Source organism: Corapipo altera, unplaced genomic scaffold (genome assembly GCF_003945725.1).
Source record: "Corapipo altera isolate COAL_440 unplaced genomic scaffold, ASM394572v1 RXGC01000072.1, whole genome shotgun sequence".
In the NCBI taxonomy this organism is placed as follows: Eukaryota; Metazoa; Chordata; class Aves; order Passeriformes; family Pipridae; genus Corapipo; species Corapipo altera.
The window spans coordinates 3081516-3098905 of record NW_020884943.1 but is presented as its reverse complement, the minus strand read 5'-3'; the positions used below and the strand labels follow the sequence as shown (position 1 = coordinate 3098905).

Here is a 17390-nt window from a genome sequence, read left to right as displayed (position 1 = left end):
AGCATCCCTACGCAGTTGAATCCAGGCAACTTCTCAGCAAAGATGTGTTTGGTCTGTTCACAGCCTCAGGAATAGATTTACAAAACTGTAGGAATAAGTTGAGAAATCCTGGTGGTTTACTCCCAGCTCAGTGGGTTGCAGGCTTTGCTTCCAGCTCATGCTCACTGTGTCTTGCCATGACCTCCAGTAAACAGTATTTCCACTTTCACCCTTCCAGGTGGGTGGAGTTTCAGCTGCAATCCCTAAGCCAGGTTTCACTGTGTTTTGGTTTTGATTCCTTAGTTATGTTCCTGTGCTGTTCTCAGAGTTTACCATTAAACAGAAGCATCTCTGGCCAGAGGGCTTCAAAGGTGGAGGTGCAGCATTTCAAAGGCTACAGAAGAACTTTGGCCGTGGGTGTAGTAGTGGAATGAAATGGAAGAGAGCAGAGGGAGAGGACTTCTTGCAGTGCTGTTCTCTCTGAGGAGACTGTACTAATCTTATAGATGTAAAAGAGGGGAAATATAAAGTACAAGAGTATTTCCTAGTCAACTAAAACTAGAGTAAGCCCTTTACTAGCAAGTATGCTCTTGAGGTAGTGTTCATGCTTTTGGACACTAACAGTCTAGACAAGGAACTTGAAACAAGATACTAATGTGAGGGATGGTGTTTAGGTGGTTTTGTTGGTTGATTATTTGTTACTTCTTGCCTGTGCTCTCTTCCAGGGTCTGTAAATGTAGGAGATTTGCATGAAACGATGATTTTGGAGAGGCTTAGGACATAGGAACAGTCACACTGTGAATTTATTGCACACCTACCAGTGGTCAGGAATAGAAAGCTAACCCATCATCCCCAAACCTGGCATCCATACAAAGAGATGGGAATTAGAAAGCAGAGTCTCATTCAAGCCTGTGCTGAGTTACTCTCTTTGAATGGAGAGGCAGGGAAACAACTTTTGCACGAGGAAAGTACAAGAATATAATATTATCTAAATCCAAAATTCGAAATGCTTGTTAGTATAATGACCCAATATGTAGATAAATAACCCAAGCTCAAACTGTTTCCCCTGACTGAAGAAAGACTATTGTGATATGTGGTGTCAGCTTTCACATACTGATTGCTTAACTAGTTTTTCAGGCTTTAAAAAAAAAAGTAATTACAGTAAAAAGCAGAGGAAATGCAACCAAATTCCTCTAAATTCTTTAATATTAATGGTGTGATTCTTTAATATTAATGGTGTGATCTGGTAGGAAAAGAAAAGTCATAAACTTAAAACATGTTTTAGAAACTTAAAAATAAAAGAGCATTTTGCTGAAGGCACAGTAAATGATCTTGCAGCCTTTCCTGTGCTGTGCTTTTCTGATTATCCAAAGGGATAAAGGCTGTGAGCTTTATAATGCTTTGGGATATTTAAAATAATTTCCTTTTATGTAAATTATACCTTTTGACTACTGCAGAGTTCTGAGCGCATTCATCTTCTGCTGAGGCTGCAGGGCAGAGATGGCGCTCAGCACCTGACCAGCTTTCATCAGCTCCTACTTGGGAACTGCACGATCAAGTGTGGAATTGTTAGTCTCCCGTGGTGTTACAATGGTTGGAGAACACTTCAGCTATGAATTTTCACTGGATTGGGGTCAAATGTGTGGATATTTGTCATTTGTGCCTGATCACAAAATAGCTTGTTGTGGTGTTACCAAATTTGACAGATTTAATTAACAGCGTTTGAAGTAGGAGAAGTAGAATTCTGAAAGAGCAATCATTAGCAATAGGAAATGCTAATGTATGGGGAATATATATATATATATAGGTTAATAGATTTAATTTAAACATTTCTGAGAATTTGGCAAAGATTTGCTAATGAGAAATTTTTCTATTTAACACTGAGCTTTGCAAAATTCTCCATAAGAGACTGGTGGCACAGTCAGTCTATGCAAAGAATAGGGGGATAAAACAGTCTTGTAAGAGTTGCATATAGATTAAAAACTAGGATAATTAATGTATTTAAGTTAGTCTTGAGTATTGTTAGAAAATTTTGGGGGATTCATTTATCTTCAGTTCTTGGGTGTCCTTCTACTATGTTAGGTTAGAATTAACAGCATTCCACATCTTCAAATCTGTTCCAAAAGCTGCCTCCTCATGCTCTGGAGATCAGATTGCCAGACAAGAGATAGGAAAGCAGCAGGAACAAAGGAAAGCTGGCTGCACGGGTTTGAAACGCTTTTTTGGCATTGCAGTAAAAGGGTTAGTCAGAAATTTGAGATGGAGGATTATAAAAGTCGTGGAGCTGAATGTGTCCTTTATAAATCTAGTGGGAGTTTTTTCCCATTTTTGTTTAGGTTTGGGGGCTTTTCTCCCTTTATTTATTCCAAGGGACGTGAATGTTGTGAGGGTTTTTTGTATTTTTATTCCAAACAAATTAAAAAAAATATGTCATTACTGGGGTTCATTTCTTGCTCTGACATTTCTTCATCAAAGGCATGTTATGCAGAGATGACTGCTGAGTTGATTATTCAGTTTGATGCTTCTTATTTATGAAGCTTCTTAAAAGAAAGACCTGCTCTGAAGGTTGTCTTGCAATTCCTTATCTGTCCTAGACTGATGCAGAAAAGCATTCCCAAGTTGAGCGGAATTCCTTATGGTCCGGTGATGAAGTCAAGAAATCAGATGGAGGATCTGATAGCGGCATAAAAATGGAGCCAGGATCTAAATGGAGGCGGAATCCCTCTGATGTGTCAGATGAGTCTGATAAAAGCACTTCTGGTAGGAAGAACACTGTTATTTCACAGACGGGCTCCTGGCGACGGGGCATGTCAGCTCAGGTTGGCATTACCACACCAAGGCCTAAACCTTCAACCACCTCAGGCACATTAAAGACACCTGGAACAGGTGAGAAAAGGCATAAGACATAAACAAGCCAAAAAGTGTGTTCAGTATGAAAACAGTTTAAATCCTTTGCAGAGGCAGAACCTGAACTTCAGGTAATCCTGTCTGTATTTTTAGGCATTGCTTTAACCTATGCAGCATCTTGTATGTCCACATTTCTATTTCTGTTCATGTGAAAATGAGTATTTCAGATTAGTACACCATGCAAGTTGTTTTCATGACAACTCCAGTCTTAAACCAAGCTATTTATTGGGCGCAGTACTGCCATGGGAAGAATAAACAATATATTTTTAGTTTTTGAAGTCACTGTTAACTAAGAGCTGTACACGTGGTTAGGAGATTTCCCCCCCCGCTATACTAAACAAGCATGTTCATTTATGCTAAACATAATTTCTGGCTTTTCTTATAAGTGTATTAATAATTTTATCACTTGCAGATGTGTGAATGGAAATTGATTGAGTTTCCATAATTGAATAATATAATTTAATACCTCTCCTCTTATTTGGATGTGCATAGAATTGTATATGAAAAAGTTGAAGTTAGATACTTTCTTGAACAATGCCTTTTAGGAAAATTATACTAACAGCCTAACACTACTTCTGTCTAATGATAAAAGTGATCAATCTGTGATAGCTACATAGGGAAACTTTTTTTCTTATCTGTCACTATTACGTAAAGACTGTTCTGCTTTTCATATTCTTGAGGGCAAAGACACCACATATTTTCTCTGGCAAGTCTGCATGTATAACTCACTGGAGTGGCATGTAAGTTCAGTGCAGACTAGATCATAACTTTGAACCACACTCTAGTGGCTAACACGCTTTTGCTTTTCATGCTGCTTTGAGTTTCATCATTTGCTTTATGTTTTCAAGTCATTAAATATTAGAATTCTTTTTCTATTTTTGTAGGGAAAACTGATGACGCCAAGGTTTCAGAAAAGGGTAGACTATCTCCTAAAGCTGGACATGTTAAACGTTCCCCATCAGATGCAGGACGCAGCAGTGGTGATGAATCCAAAAAGCTTCCCACAAGTAACTCTAGAACAACTGCTGCTAATGCTAATACATTTGGATTTAAGAAACAGAGTGGGTCAGCCGTAGGCATGACTATAATCACTGCCAGTGGGGCAACTCTCACCAGTAGATCGGCTACCTTGGGAAAAATCCCAAAGTCATCTGGACTCATGGGTAGGACCACTGGTCGGAAGACTAGTGTTGATGGCTCCCAGAACCATGATGATGGCTACTTAGCACTTAGTGCACGAACCAATCTTCAGTATCGTAGTTTACCCCGGCCCAGTAAATCCAGTAGCAGAAGTGGAGCTGGGAATAGATCTAGCACAAGTAGCATAGACTCCAACATAAGCAGCAAATCAGCTGGGCTACCTGTCCCTAAAATGAGAGAGCCTGCCAAGGTGATCCTTGGAAACTCTCTGCCAGGATTAGTCAATCAGACTGATAAAGAGAAAGGGATTTCGTCTGACAACGAAAGCGTGGCCTCATGTAATTCAGTTAAAGTGAACCCTGCATCACAGACTGCCTCTAGCGGAGCTCAGAGTACCCACCAGCAAGGAGTCAAGTACCCCGATGTGGCCTCTCCCACTTTGCGCAGGTAGGCAACGAATTCCTTGGTTGTGCGATGGTGTTAGTGGGAGCTGAATGAACAGGACTCTCCCAGCCACGCCTGGCTGTGTTTTGCGGAGCACTTACTATTTAGTGTCCTTTGGATTTACACTTAATTTCACACAAACAGGTTGGCCAGTGTTGTGAATACTCAGGCCGTCACACAACAGCAGCAAAAATTTAACTTTTGGGAAAAAACCCAAACCTGTCTGGCAGAAAGTTTGCCATTTGTGACTTGAGTCTCTTTGTTACAAAGGTCATACCTGAAGGCTTTTATCCATGCAGATATCACAGGAATAAGTGTTTTCTTACCTGAGGGTTACTGAAGAGTTCTTGCACCAATGTGTATGTAACAAACCTCCAATGGTTGATCAAAGGATAAACTGACAATGGGAGAGTTATCTCAGATTTTCTTGATGACAGTGGCATAACTTGGCCTGCTGTGCTTAGATTCACCTAAAGCAATCTTCTAGTTGTGTGGATTAGGCCAGTATGTTGCAAGACTCAATATTTTAGCCTGTATAGAAGAACCCTAAATAAAGTTACTGTCTAAGCTGGGTTAAATTTTGTTATTTTAATACTATTTATTGAACAAAAATCCTATCTGTCTTCTATTTCTCCAAGAGTAGCCCATACATTATTTTAGCACTAGCATGTAGTTGGTGAGGAATTAATTTGTTGATGCAGTGTACATCAAAACCTTGATACTGATGAAAATTCTGTTAATATTATTTCTCAATTGAATTTGACATTGAGTAGCTTGTCTGTTTCAAGTTGCAGTGTTTTGCATTTCATTCTGTCTTGACACCCATAATACCCATATGGTTATGCTACATCATCCTGCTTCCAGTGATGTGAGAAAGCCACATTCCATCTGAAGCACCAGTGCAAGCATAATGGCTGTGATGGCAGCTTAAGCTAACACTGTAAACTGTTTTTAGATGGGTGGTTTTATTTGAAGACCCTGTGTGAGGATAATTCAAGATACTTTATTTTGTTCCTGGTTATCAATAAATAAGCCATGTCCCTTAGAACAGGCAATTTTCATCAATGGCTACTTAAAAACTCCAATAGACCTTTCATTTCTATAGTATAGCCCATGAGAAATGCAGATTTTCAGTGTTCAAGCCTCAGGCATATTGATAGGAATTTGACTGGGAATTTTTTTATTACTAGAAAGCCACATTGCTGGCTGTGTACTTGAAATACTACATTAGAAATACATGAAACTTCAAAGAGAAGACACGTAGGCTCAATTTAACTATTTTCTCATTTGATTTACAATTTCACACTTGAATTTTCACCAGCCTCTCTTAAGTTGTCATGTGCTAAAATGTGTCAGACCTGAATTGGGCCTCGTATGCTTTTTACTGCTTTCTGGAATGACAGTGAAGATGATTTTGAGCTTAATTTTCATGGTCAGTTATGATGAGTTTTTGTTTTTTGCATATTTCCTTTTGACCTTGTAATTTTTTTTGTGTTATCCAATGAATTAGAATCCATACCTTTGTAATGATACAGATTTACCTATAAGTCTGCGAATATATGTAACTTCTATGCTGTCATAAACAGGAAAGACTGTGTAGCTTAAAAACAGCTTGCAAACTGTTGCGGGGGTAGTTGGGTGTTTTTAAGCTCTGGGATCGTATCTCTTAAGACCAATGCAGCTGAAGAGGTTGTATGCTCTGGCATAGGAACAGGAATACCCTAAGCTGGTATTGCTGCTTAAGGCAATAGAATCACAGACTGGTTTGGGTTGGAAGGGACCATGAAGTTCATCTCATTCCACCCCTCTGCCATGGGCAGGAACACCTTCCATTAGACAGGGTTGCTCCAAGCCGTGTACAGCCTGGCCTTGGACATTTCCAGGGATGGGGCATCCACAGCTTCCCTCGGCAACCTGTACCAGGGCCTCAGCACCCTCACAGGGAAGGATTTCTTCCTTATGTCTAATCTAAACCTGCCCTCTGGCACTTTGAAGTGTTACCCAGGTGCCTTGTATCAAGTGTGCAGTAGCAGCCACCCAGAAAGGATGTGTTCCAGGCAGCCTTCACAGGTAGCCTGGAGCTGCAGGGAGCACCCATGCAATACAGACAGTGAGTGCCTCTGGGCATCACTGGGCTTGCTCCATGTGTGCTGTAGCTCTGCCCCACGGCCTGTGTTTCTGGGATGTGTTGGACAAAGTGACTTAGTGTCCATGTGTTGTACAGACAACCTGGGCAAACTTGAAAGCAGAGAAAGTTCTGCCTGGTGCACACCCACCATAAGTCTTTAGGAACACTCATATAGAAGTGCTGTGGTCCTCTGTTCTGAGGGCTACAGTCTGATAGATACCCCCTTGGAAGATTTCATCCCCAGTACTCCTCAGTGAATGGTTAAAAAAGCAAATCCATGTAGGTATGTGTGAGGAAAACTAAGGTTCCAAAGGCAGTTACAGGAGCAAAGTGGCAGAAGCAGAAGCAACATTTTGGAGCGGATGTTTGAACCTGAAGTGAAAGATACACTTCCTTCCTAATTTTGAAGATCAGTTTTGGAATGATTGATAACCTAGTCTTAAGCAAGTTTACTCTAAGACACTTTTGCACTTTTGAGAACTTTCCCATTGACTATTAGTGACGGAATTGAAGTGTCTCCTTCCTTGGCAGTGCAGCTGCATCCCAGTCAGCCTCCTCCAGCTATGCTGACTATATCCCCTCCCTCTCTGAGTTCTGGAACTCAACTAGTTTTTTACTGAGCCAGTTCCAGATGCCAAAAAGCAGTTAACATCTCGTTCTCCACTTAAAAAAGTTTCCAGCCAGCTTGGCTCATGGAATGAAACAAACCTACATTTGATATGAATACATATTATTCTTGTTGCATCCCAGCAAATGCTGCTTCTGTGTAGAGCATTTGGTGATTTGCACAGAATTTGCCTGGTCAACAAGCTTTCAGCTTCTAGTGTTCCATTATGGATTGATCAATGCAGTGTTTCTCTGGTATCCCTCTTCCTTAAGGAGCAGAATATGACTGTATTTTAGTTCTGTGAAGCTGTATTTTAGCTTTGTGAAAGTTGTATTTGATGATTCAGAGAAGACACACCTAAGATATTTGAAGCTATTGTAATTGCCTCTGGGCTTTATTGAAGGGACAGTGAACACAAGGAGATTATAAATTTATAGTTGCATATGTCCAATGTAGGATCCTGTACTTAATATTGGTTTTCTGGAGCTAAGAAGATATATGGTCTAGATATAACATATCCCTGGACTTAATATTCCATTTTATGTATTTTTCGTGTTGTCTTTTTTTTACAGACTTTTTGGTGGCAAGCCTAGTAAACAAGTTCCCATCACAACAGCTGAAAATATGAAAAACTCGGTAGTCATCTCCAATCCTCATGCTACCATGAACCAGCAGGGTAACCTTGATTCCCCATCTGGCAGTGGTGTGCTGAGCAGTGGGGGCAGCAGTCCTCTCTATAGTAAAAACACAGATCTGAACCAGTCTCCACTGGCTTCTAGTCCCAGTTCAGCACACTCAGCTCCTTCCAACAGTTTAACGTGGGGTACCAACGCGAGTAGCTCTTCTGCCGTTAGCAAGGATGGCATTGGATACCAGTCTGTCAGCAGCCTTCACACCAGCTGTGAATCCATTGACATCTCCCTGAGCAGTGGAGGTGGGCTGAGCCATAACTCCTCCGGTGGCTTGATTCCAGCCTCTAAAGATGATTCTCTGACTCCCTTTGTCCGAACCAACAGTGTTAAGACTACATTGTCTGAAAGGTTAGTTGATTTTTCTCTTGTTTCCCAGTGATTGTATGTGTCTCAAACGGGAATGAAGCCCTGGCAAATCAAGTAAGGCTTCTTACAAAGTAATGCAGAATGGTATTGCTAGGACATACAGAGAAGCCATTCCAAGCAAGGACCCCAGTTCAGAGAAAGAGGATGGGTTCAGGTGAGGTTTTTAATTTGCTGTGGTAGCCATTGTGACACCTTTTTTTTACTACCACGATACCTAATATTTGAATTTTGCATCCTATGTTATCCTTCCAAAGATCTCCTGTTAATTCATCTGATAGTGATATTAAAATACTTTCCATTGTTATTATCATTTTGATTTGAAAAGTCAACTGTTTCCTTTTAAACTTCTTGTTTATCACATTTGATGGAGCTCTGGAGGTGATGCTGAAAAGAGAAGTCCCCATCTCCTTAGCCGTTTGATCCCTTCTCAGCCTCTCCTTGTTGTCCTGTCCCATCTCCAGCTGCTCCCTACAATGTTTCAGTTCATGCATTCATGTGAATGCTTGGTGAATCCAATTGAAAGCTGGATCCAAGTGAAAAATGATCACCTGAATTGTATTTTAGACAGATCAGTTTCAGATTCATCAGTATTTGTGTGGACACAGAGTAGGAGCTGGGAAGAGGCTGAGCAGGGAGGAGGGAACAGGGCTGGTTTTTCAGCATCAGAGCTGTATTGGTGGCTCGTTGAGCTGACATGAGAGTAAACTAGGCAATGCATGGTCTCTGAGGGACCTCTCGTAGAAGGCAGTACTATACCCTTGCAAGCATTGGAAATCAGCTGCATCCTGATGTGTAATTATGAATTCAGATAGCAAAATTTTTGTAGTTGCATCTCAGTGGAGAAAATTACACCTGAATATAATGTTCTGAGAGTTCGGTTTTCTGGTTTTGTTTTATTATAACTCCTTTCTGTTCTTTCATCTTTTCAGTCTAATATTCCTTCTCTTGTTTTCTGTCTTGTTGGACTCATTCTTCTAGCCCTCTTTCTTCCCCTGCTGCTAGCCCCAAATTCTGCCGAAATACTTTGCCCAGGAGACAGGACAGGTAATGCTGTCTCAGGACAGGAGTACGCTCAAGGCTGTAGGTTTTGTTGCCCATTTTAGTGAAGCAAATTGTTTCGTGCCAGACTGTGCTCAGTTGAGTGCTCTGCTGTGTTCATCATTCAGGTGTGAACTGACACAAAGACATGCCAGTGAGAGTCCCTCAAACACCCCATCTGTCTACCCAAATCAATCTGGAGAACGGCAGAGTTGGCATGTTTTTGGTGTTGCTCTTGTTTCTGGGAACATCTTTTGGTTTGTGGGGGGGTATTACCCACATACACTTCATTCCTTTGCCAAAGGCAATTTGAAAATCAAGCCCTTTTTTTCTTTCCTGTGAATCTAAACTCTCACTAGCATTTCAGCATTCCTCTGGCATGCTGCTTTTTCCCACTGCCTTTCTGGCCTGTCCTTTTTGTCATGTAGTCCCTGTGTCATTCAGTGTTGTCAGTCTTTTATTGCAGTTTGGCTTATGAGTGTTTTCCAGGGATTTAGATACATTCATCCTTGTAGAGATGAATGCTAAAGTTAGAAAAAGCTGACACGAATCTAAACATTCTAGTTCACTTCTACTTGCTGATGTAATTTTATCAGTACTATACTGTAATTTAGCCATAAGGGTTGTCATTTAATTAATTTACTTAAGCATGTGGATATTTTCTTTCAAAATAAATTAATAGATTCTACTCAGTAACAAGTTCATCAGTTGTAAAAACATAAACTGAAATAGTTGAGTTTTGGGCAGCTAATAGGTCCGTTTTGTTTTGCTAATGGAATTTAAGCTAAGGCTTGGAAATTTAAACAGTCTGGGCTCAGTACTTCCGTATGTTGCAGCTGTGACAGTAATTAACTGCATTCCCTCAGTGGTGTCTACTGAAAGAAATGATAGGAAGGTGTTTTGGACTTGAAGATTCTCATCAGTTTTTATCAATAGCCTGCTGAAAAGCCTGTTTTTAGACACCCATTTGACATTTAAAGAGCCAATTTTGTTCATTGTGGGTAGGAGAAACAGTGAAATGAGGTTGTGAGCAGATGTGGTTCATTGGCATGGTACCAGCTGCATGTTTGTGCAAACCCCACCTGGGTAAGGAGATCTGTGCATGTTTCTGTAGGGAGGCCTCAGCACCTTTTCCTCTGAAAAGGTGATGCAGATGTTTGTACCTCCTTCGTCCTGATCTTATTCCTTCCCTTTTGTTCTTCTCTGAAGTTCTTTTCTTTTAACTTTTCTGCAGCGACCCACATCTTGATAGGAACACTTTGCCTAAGAAGGGACTCAGGTATTGGTGTTTCCACATGGTTTAACAGCTTTTGTGATGGCTTTGGAGTTTGCTTTGTGTTTCTCTTGTGGCTGGTGGTGATGGTTGCAGTTTGAAAGAGGTGGCAACAATACTCTTTCTCACTTTCTTTTTCTTTCTTTCTTTTTCTTTCTTTCTTTCTTTCTTTCTTTCTTTCTTTCTTTCTTTCTTTTTCTTTCTTTCTTTCTTTCTTTCCTTTCTTTTTTCTTTCTCTTTCTTTCTTTTCTTTCTTTTTCTTTCTTTCTTTTTCTTTCTTTCTCTTTCTTTCTTTAATCTTCAAAGAAGGTAATTGACAACTGTGCTTTTTTCATCTAGTTGCTTCTCTGCTTTTTTCATCTAGTTGCTTCTCTGCTTGAGCAAGAACTGTGGCTTTTGCTGGCTGAATTGCTGAAAAGCATCTCAAACCATCCCTGGGCTTGACTTGAAAACCATAATTTTGCATTTTCTATGGCTATTCCATGGAATGACTTGAGATCTTTTTAAACCTAGGAACCTTGGTGTTGATATACAAATAAAGAAGTTTTACAAGGTCATGCCAAACATTTTAATATAAAATTGGATATATTAATTAAAAAATAAAATTTGCTTCAGAATACCTAAATATGTAGGGCTTTAGACATAGCTTCTACTCTTCTAGAAAAGAACAAAAAAAATCCTCAACCAAACTTTCAGAAATTGTCTTCTTGTATATTTTGTATATCTGTAAGGTGTTTATTTTTATAGCAAAAAAAAATATTTGTCTACTGGTACAAGCAATCCTAGCCAGATAACAAACATTAGTTATATTAATTAAATGCTCTAAGTGTTACAGAATTTACAGAAGGCATCTTTGACAGTTTAGAAAATTGCAGCTTCAGAATTGCTGAATGCAGCTTCTGGGATCACTGAGGTGATGCCTTGAAATTACAGCTGAGATTTATCCTGTGCTATACATATTGTTCTTCACAACAGCCTTGTCCCATGAAACCGAGTGCTAAAAGCCTTTCTCAAAATGGCAACTTGTTTAAAATGTTTCTGTGGTTCTCCAGTATGTCTCTAGTAAATAAAGAATCTCTTTTAAGACCAAAACATTTGAGTGCTGAAGCGGTAGGTATTAATGCTGGGGAAAAAAAATCCTTAGTGTGTTAAAGTAAAATGACTGTAAACCCCCTTTCTTAATAAACTGATTGATACGCAGAGTTCAAGAGATGCAGATAGTCAAAGACTTCACTGAAGTGTTGAGGCGTAAGCAGAAGAATGAATGTATTTTTTGAAAGTAGTTTGAATTTTTTAATTATTCTAGTGTTCCCATTGATTTAAAATAGTCTTAATAAGTGATATCTTACTGTAGGGTATTTAGTTGGAGAGAATCAAATTAATTAAATAGATAATATCAGCTCCAAGTGTTTAGTTTTTGGAAGGAGAGCTAGTAACTCATAAATATTTCTGCAAAGCCACTGGCACAGCCTGAGACAGACAAGTGTTTCCACGTTGCTCTTGCTGTTGATGCCTGTTCCCTATCACGTAGCTTGCATAACACCTGTCCTAACATACCTATTTTTCAGGCATATACACAATAAATCAAGCAGATTTAAAACTTTGCTTAGGCTGAAGCCAGCGGGTGTTTTGCCGTTGGCATAGACAATATTTCTGCTGTTTTCTTTCCCTTCAGAAAAGTCTAAACATAGTCTCCTTTGGGATGATTTAATGCTGTTAGGTTTGAACTAAATGGGATGCACCTCCACAGTCCTCTCTATGCATATCTCTGGAATATGAATTATCGGGTCACAGCTTGTTGAGAAAAAATTTGATAATGGTTTTGTTGACTTGAAGTTGGTTATAATATCACAAAATGTCAGCTAATCTTAGGGATGTACCAAAATATTAAAATAGTGATAGAATTTTGGCATAGCCTAAGGAAAGGTTTTCCAAGTTATGGTTTTATTTTTAAATCATACATGCATAATACACACTATATTTTATTCTGCAGTGCTACACTGCACAACTTCTGTCTGTAACTTTTGGGTCAGTCTAGTTTTACTACTGATGCCATAGGAAAGAAGTGTGTGGGTTGGGTTTTTTCACAAACAGAGGTGAAATGAATTAGAAACAGCTTAGAACAGCTTGGAGCAGCTCCTTAATTCAGAATTCTATTGGGTTTTTATCATTTTAATCCTTATATTTCATATGAGGATTCTTCCATTTTTCTTTCCCTTTCTATCTCCTCAAGTCTTGTGACTTTTCATGGTTGTTTGTTGGTTTTTTTAAAATAAATAAATATCAAAGTTCATTGTGAAAAACCTGTCTGTTTTTGCAGGTATACTCCATCCTCCCAACTCCGTAGTCAGGAAGATGCAAAAGAATGGCTGCGGTCCCACTCAGCAGGAGGACTGCAGGATACTGCTGGCAATTCTCCATTTTCATCTGGATCCAGCATAACATCACCCTCTGGAACTAGATTTAACTTCTCTCAGCTTGGTGAATAATTATCTGTTTGAATAATCATAGCAATACATTGTATGCCTTGAAAACAGCCTGTTACACAATGTAATTTTCTTTCAGCAGCTCCAAGTCCCACATTCAACCTCAGGAAGTGCTTTCATTGAAATGAGTGTGACTAATTGGCGTTATTATCTTGTACGCCCAAAGGTGCCATACTTGCAGTAGCTTTAAAACTACTTCTCTGGGAGTAATCAGATTCCTTAATATAAATTGTGAGCTATTCAGTAGAGCTGTTTGTTAATATCACACATTGGGGTGCTTAAAGGACCTAAATTGTTGCTCACCTGTATAGTAATAATGCTGTAAAATCCAAGCATATTACTTACTGTATGTACCAGTCTCATTGGTTTGATATTTTATCTTTGTATGTGTTTTTAAAATAAATATATCGTTTATTATAACTTCTATATAATAACTACTTTGTATGTAATAATTATATGCAAAATAGTTAAGCCTGTGTTTATGAGCTTCTTCTGTTGTGCGTATTTGCAGCAGCTTGCACAGTCACTTATTTCTAGTGTAGTTTGGAGTTGCAGTAATGATGTTTTAAAGCCTTTCTTTGAGTGTGCTTGAAAGAAACACATTCAATAAACAGCTTAAATAAACTGACAGCAAAATGTCAGCTGAATATACACACAGTGTAATGACATTGCAAACATCTAACAAACTGTCAGGAAAATTCATAAAAATCAAAGAAAATAACAAAAAAGTGTTGTCACTGGCCCAAAAAATTAACTCTTTATGCAGAGGGTTGGAGATTATTTATATTAATTAGCTTCAAAAACTACTTGTCTACAAAGAGAAATTTACTCCAGAAAAAAAAAAAAGGAAATACGTTTTTCTGTGTTCTTAAGAAGAGAGTTTGGAGATATTGGAGTCAAGAGGGGTCATTGCATTTAATTTAAGAGCAAATGTTGATATGAAAGTTGATCACCTATAAGCTGAATTATTCTGTCTTCTACAGTAGTCTGTATCAGTTGCTGGTGTATATAGAAACAAGCAGTGACAGCACACCAAGAGGAACCTGCCAGCTGAACAGTGATTTTGTTGTTCTCTTTTTTCCCACAAGTCTATTAATTTTGAGTAAATAACAGGCATAATTTTACCCCAAAAGTTCTTTTAAAAAATGCGAAATTGGAATAGTCAATTTGTACGCTAAACACTGACTGGGAGAGTATTGGCTTTTTAGGCAAAATTAATATTTTACAATTCTTACGACCTCATAGTGGAAAGAAACAATTCTTAAATATACAACTATTAGGAAACTAAAGCTCTTTACATTTATGATTTAAATACATAGAAAAATGTCATTTCCTAAGAACTTATAGGCTTTGAAGAAGTCCTATTCCATATAGACTAGTTTTGGAGGAAAGACAGTTCCAAATTAAATGAGACTTAATTATTTCATGTCTATGAGGTTTTACTGCGTTGACTGAGCTTGTTTGTGGAAGTATAGACATATCACCCTGAGTTTTCATATTCACTAGCTTGATTTGCATACCTCTTATTTGAATTAATTGAATTAGAAAAAGAACGAACCCTGAAGAGCATGACATCAAAAATTCATGTCTTAAAGCAGAGAGGGGGGAGAAAAAAGGTTTGTTGGTAGCTGCATGAAAATTAGGTGTGAAAATTTGCAGTTCCACAAATAAATCGGTGTTTATTGTTCTCTTTGTAGCAAGCCCAACGACCGCAGCCCAGATGAGCCTGTCAAACCCCACCATGCTGCGGACACACAGCCTCTCCAACGCGGATGGTCCCTACGACCCCTACAGTGACACTCGTTTCAGGAACAGCTCCATGTCCCTGGATGAGAAGAGCAGGACCATGAGCCGCTCTGGCTCCTTCCGTGATGGCTTCGAAGAAGGTCAGCAAAGTATGTGATGGTGCTGGAAATGATCAGAAGATGGCATTTTTACATAAACCAAGTGAAAATAGGGCGCTTTTCAGTTCAGCATAAGGGGTCATTTCAAAGCACAGCTTTCTCTGTGTGGAGCTCTCAGTGTTAAATAAAACTTAAGTCCTAGTCATTGTTATTCTGATCATAGAATCACAGAACATGCTGAGTTGGAGGAAACCCACAGGGATCACTGAGTCCACCTCCTGGCCCTGCAACAGAACATCCCCAAGAATTCCACCCCGTGCCTGAAAACGTTGCCCAAAGCCTTCTTCAACTCTGTCAGCCTTGGTGCTGTGACCACTTCTCTGGCGAGCCTCTTCCAGTACCCAACCACCCTCTGGGTGAAGAACTTTTTCCTAATATTCACCCTAACCCTCCCCTGACTCAGCTTCAGGCCATTCCCTCGAGTCCTGTGACTGGTCACCAGAGAGAATGATGGTGTTCATTCAGTGATTGTTCTGGCCAGACACAGGAAATGAGTGTTGTACCTAGACCGTGACGGTTCAAGAAATTGTTTAAACAATCCTGTGCTGCATTTTTAGCAGTTTCAAAATGGAAAGTTCATGCTTAGAGTCAGCACATTAGTGTTCCATCAATAGGGGTATTCTCCAACTTGCACCTCCACACTTCTGCTTATAATATAACATAAGTGGTTTAGTCAGACTGTTTCTATCCCAGTAATTTTCCCAGTATTTAATCTGTACTCAGATTGTCTTTTTATTTCTGCTGAATGTCCTAGTTTGATACCACACATCTTCCAAAGAAAGGACCCAAGTAGTTCTTCAAAGCATCTAGACTTGTCTTTTTAATGCCTCATCATCTTTTGAAATAGGTAATCATACTCAATAAAAAGAACCCATGTCAATATAATAAGAAAAACCTATAAATGAATGCTTAGTTTGGTTGCTGCTGATCAGGTGACCTTATGGATGTAGCAGGAGCAGCTGTGAGCACACATTAAAATCCTCAAGCGCTGCACTTTGAGAAGTCAAGCTCAGAGCGAGCTCTGGGAGCGGGTCATAGGAAGCTGTATCAATATTAACTCTTTGAGTCTTAAATCTCCTTTCTGGCAAGGATTTGTAGCTTGATTGTACTTTACAGGTCACACAGGCCTTTATTGGCTTTATGCTCTGCTACTGAAGACCTGCGCTTACTCAGCAGTGTTAATACCTGTGCCCCATTGTTGTTGCTTCCCAAGAGCCAGGCGTGCATGGGAAACACACTTCACTGCTTGTAGGGACCTTTAAGAGCCACAAAGTGCCTTCCTGGAGATACTGGTTCTTCCACTAGTTTTTTGCCATTGAAAGAAGTAGAAAATGCATATTGGATATGACTCTGGAAAGATTCATTAATTGTTTTGTTACTGAATTTAGTCAATCTAACTTCATTACATTTAATTGTATTTTAGAGGTCCATGGCTGACAATCTTCATTACAGGTTGAAAATTATTAGAATAATGTTGTAGGTCCGAAAACTTGGTCATTGAGGGAATTAAACTTTGTTTGCTCTCAGAGAGCTGGGTGATCATGAACAAAGATTGCCAGATGCTTAGTCACTTGAATTCCATACAATGATGAACAGAAGTGCTCTGACTTAATTGTTCCTTAATATAATCTGAAGGAATTTAAGTCACTGCATCTGTGTTATACTTGGATGATTTACTGAAAGAGTTACTACAGCAAAACTTACTCAGGTTTTATTGAAGACATCCTCCAAAAAAGCGTAACCGTAGTCTTTTAAGTGTGCTGAAGATTGCAGCAAATTCTTTTTGGCATGTTGGAGGTTAAACTCTCTCTTGTAATTCAGAAATTCTTGTTCCAGGAGAGAGGCTAGTTTGGATAAATATTTAATAAGCATTACATGGTTGAGGATGAACCATTTAAAAAAAAAGACCAACCAAAATTAAAAGAGAAGAGCTAGGTGAAATGTTCTACTAAGTCCTCTTCATTCATTTAAAAAAAGTAATAAAAATGAAGTCCAAGAAAAATTGACTTGAAAGCAGTTGAAAAATATCACTTTTGTATACAAGGAAGGAACTTGAACCTGCAGTGGACATGCTGAAGAGGTCCCTTTCAGATTTTCCCCAGTTTTTGGCACCTAAAAGGATAATAATATTTTACCAGATGGGATGAATGTTCAGATGTAGTCTCTGTATTTTTGTCTTCAGGTGAAAGGTCTTCTGTCACTTCCCTGGCTGTACAGAAGGCTTATTAGCTCCTGCTTATTTCCCAGGGAATCACAAATGCTGAGTGAACAAGTGGTTCTGGATATGGCATTGATGTACTGTGCTTTCAGACCTGTGGATCTAATTCACTTTCACCTTGAGGGAATAGATTTAAAAGTATTAGAGAAATTAAATTTGTGGTTAATGAACAAATTGATTTTATACAATCAGCCAGTGTCAGGTCTTA

At 39.1% G+C, this 17390-nt stretch overlaps 1 protein-coding gene across 14 annotated transcripts in view; it reads left to right on the top strand.

Annotated features, from left to right (window-relative positions):
- The window catches only part of NAV2 (neuron navigator 2), a 388787-nt gene that overhangs the window by 336140 nt on the left and 35257 nt on the right, over positions 1-17390 (top strand). For 6 of the 14 annotated variants that reach the window (XM_027662067.1, XM_027662066.1, XM_027662058.1 and 3 more), the window contains 7 exons: positions 2574-2865; positions 3771-4473; positions 7778-8245; positions 9242-9307; positions 10536-10580; positions 12895-13055; positions 14758-14955. In XM_027662067.1, coding sequence (XP_027517868.1) covers positions 2574-2865; positions 3771-4473; positions 7778-8245; positions 9242-9307; positions 10536-10580; positions 12895-13055; positions 14758-14955 — 1933 coding nt within the window. The remainder of the gene's footprint in view (positions 1-2573; positions 2866-3770; positions 4474-7777; positions 8246-9241; positions 9308-10535; positions 10581-12894; positions 13056-14757; positions 14956-17390) is intronic. The other 8 variants (XM_027662068.1, XM_027662060.1, XM_027662059.1 and 5 more) reach the window with 3 other exon arrangements.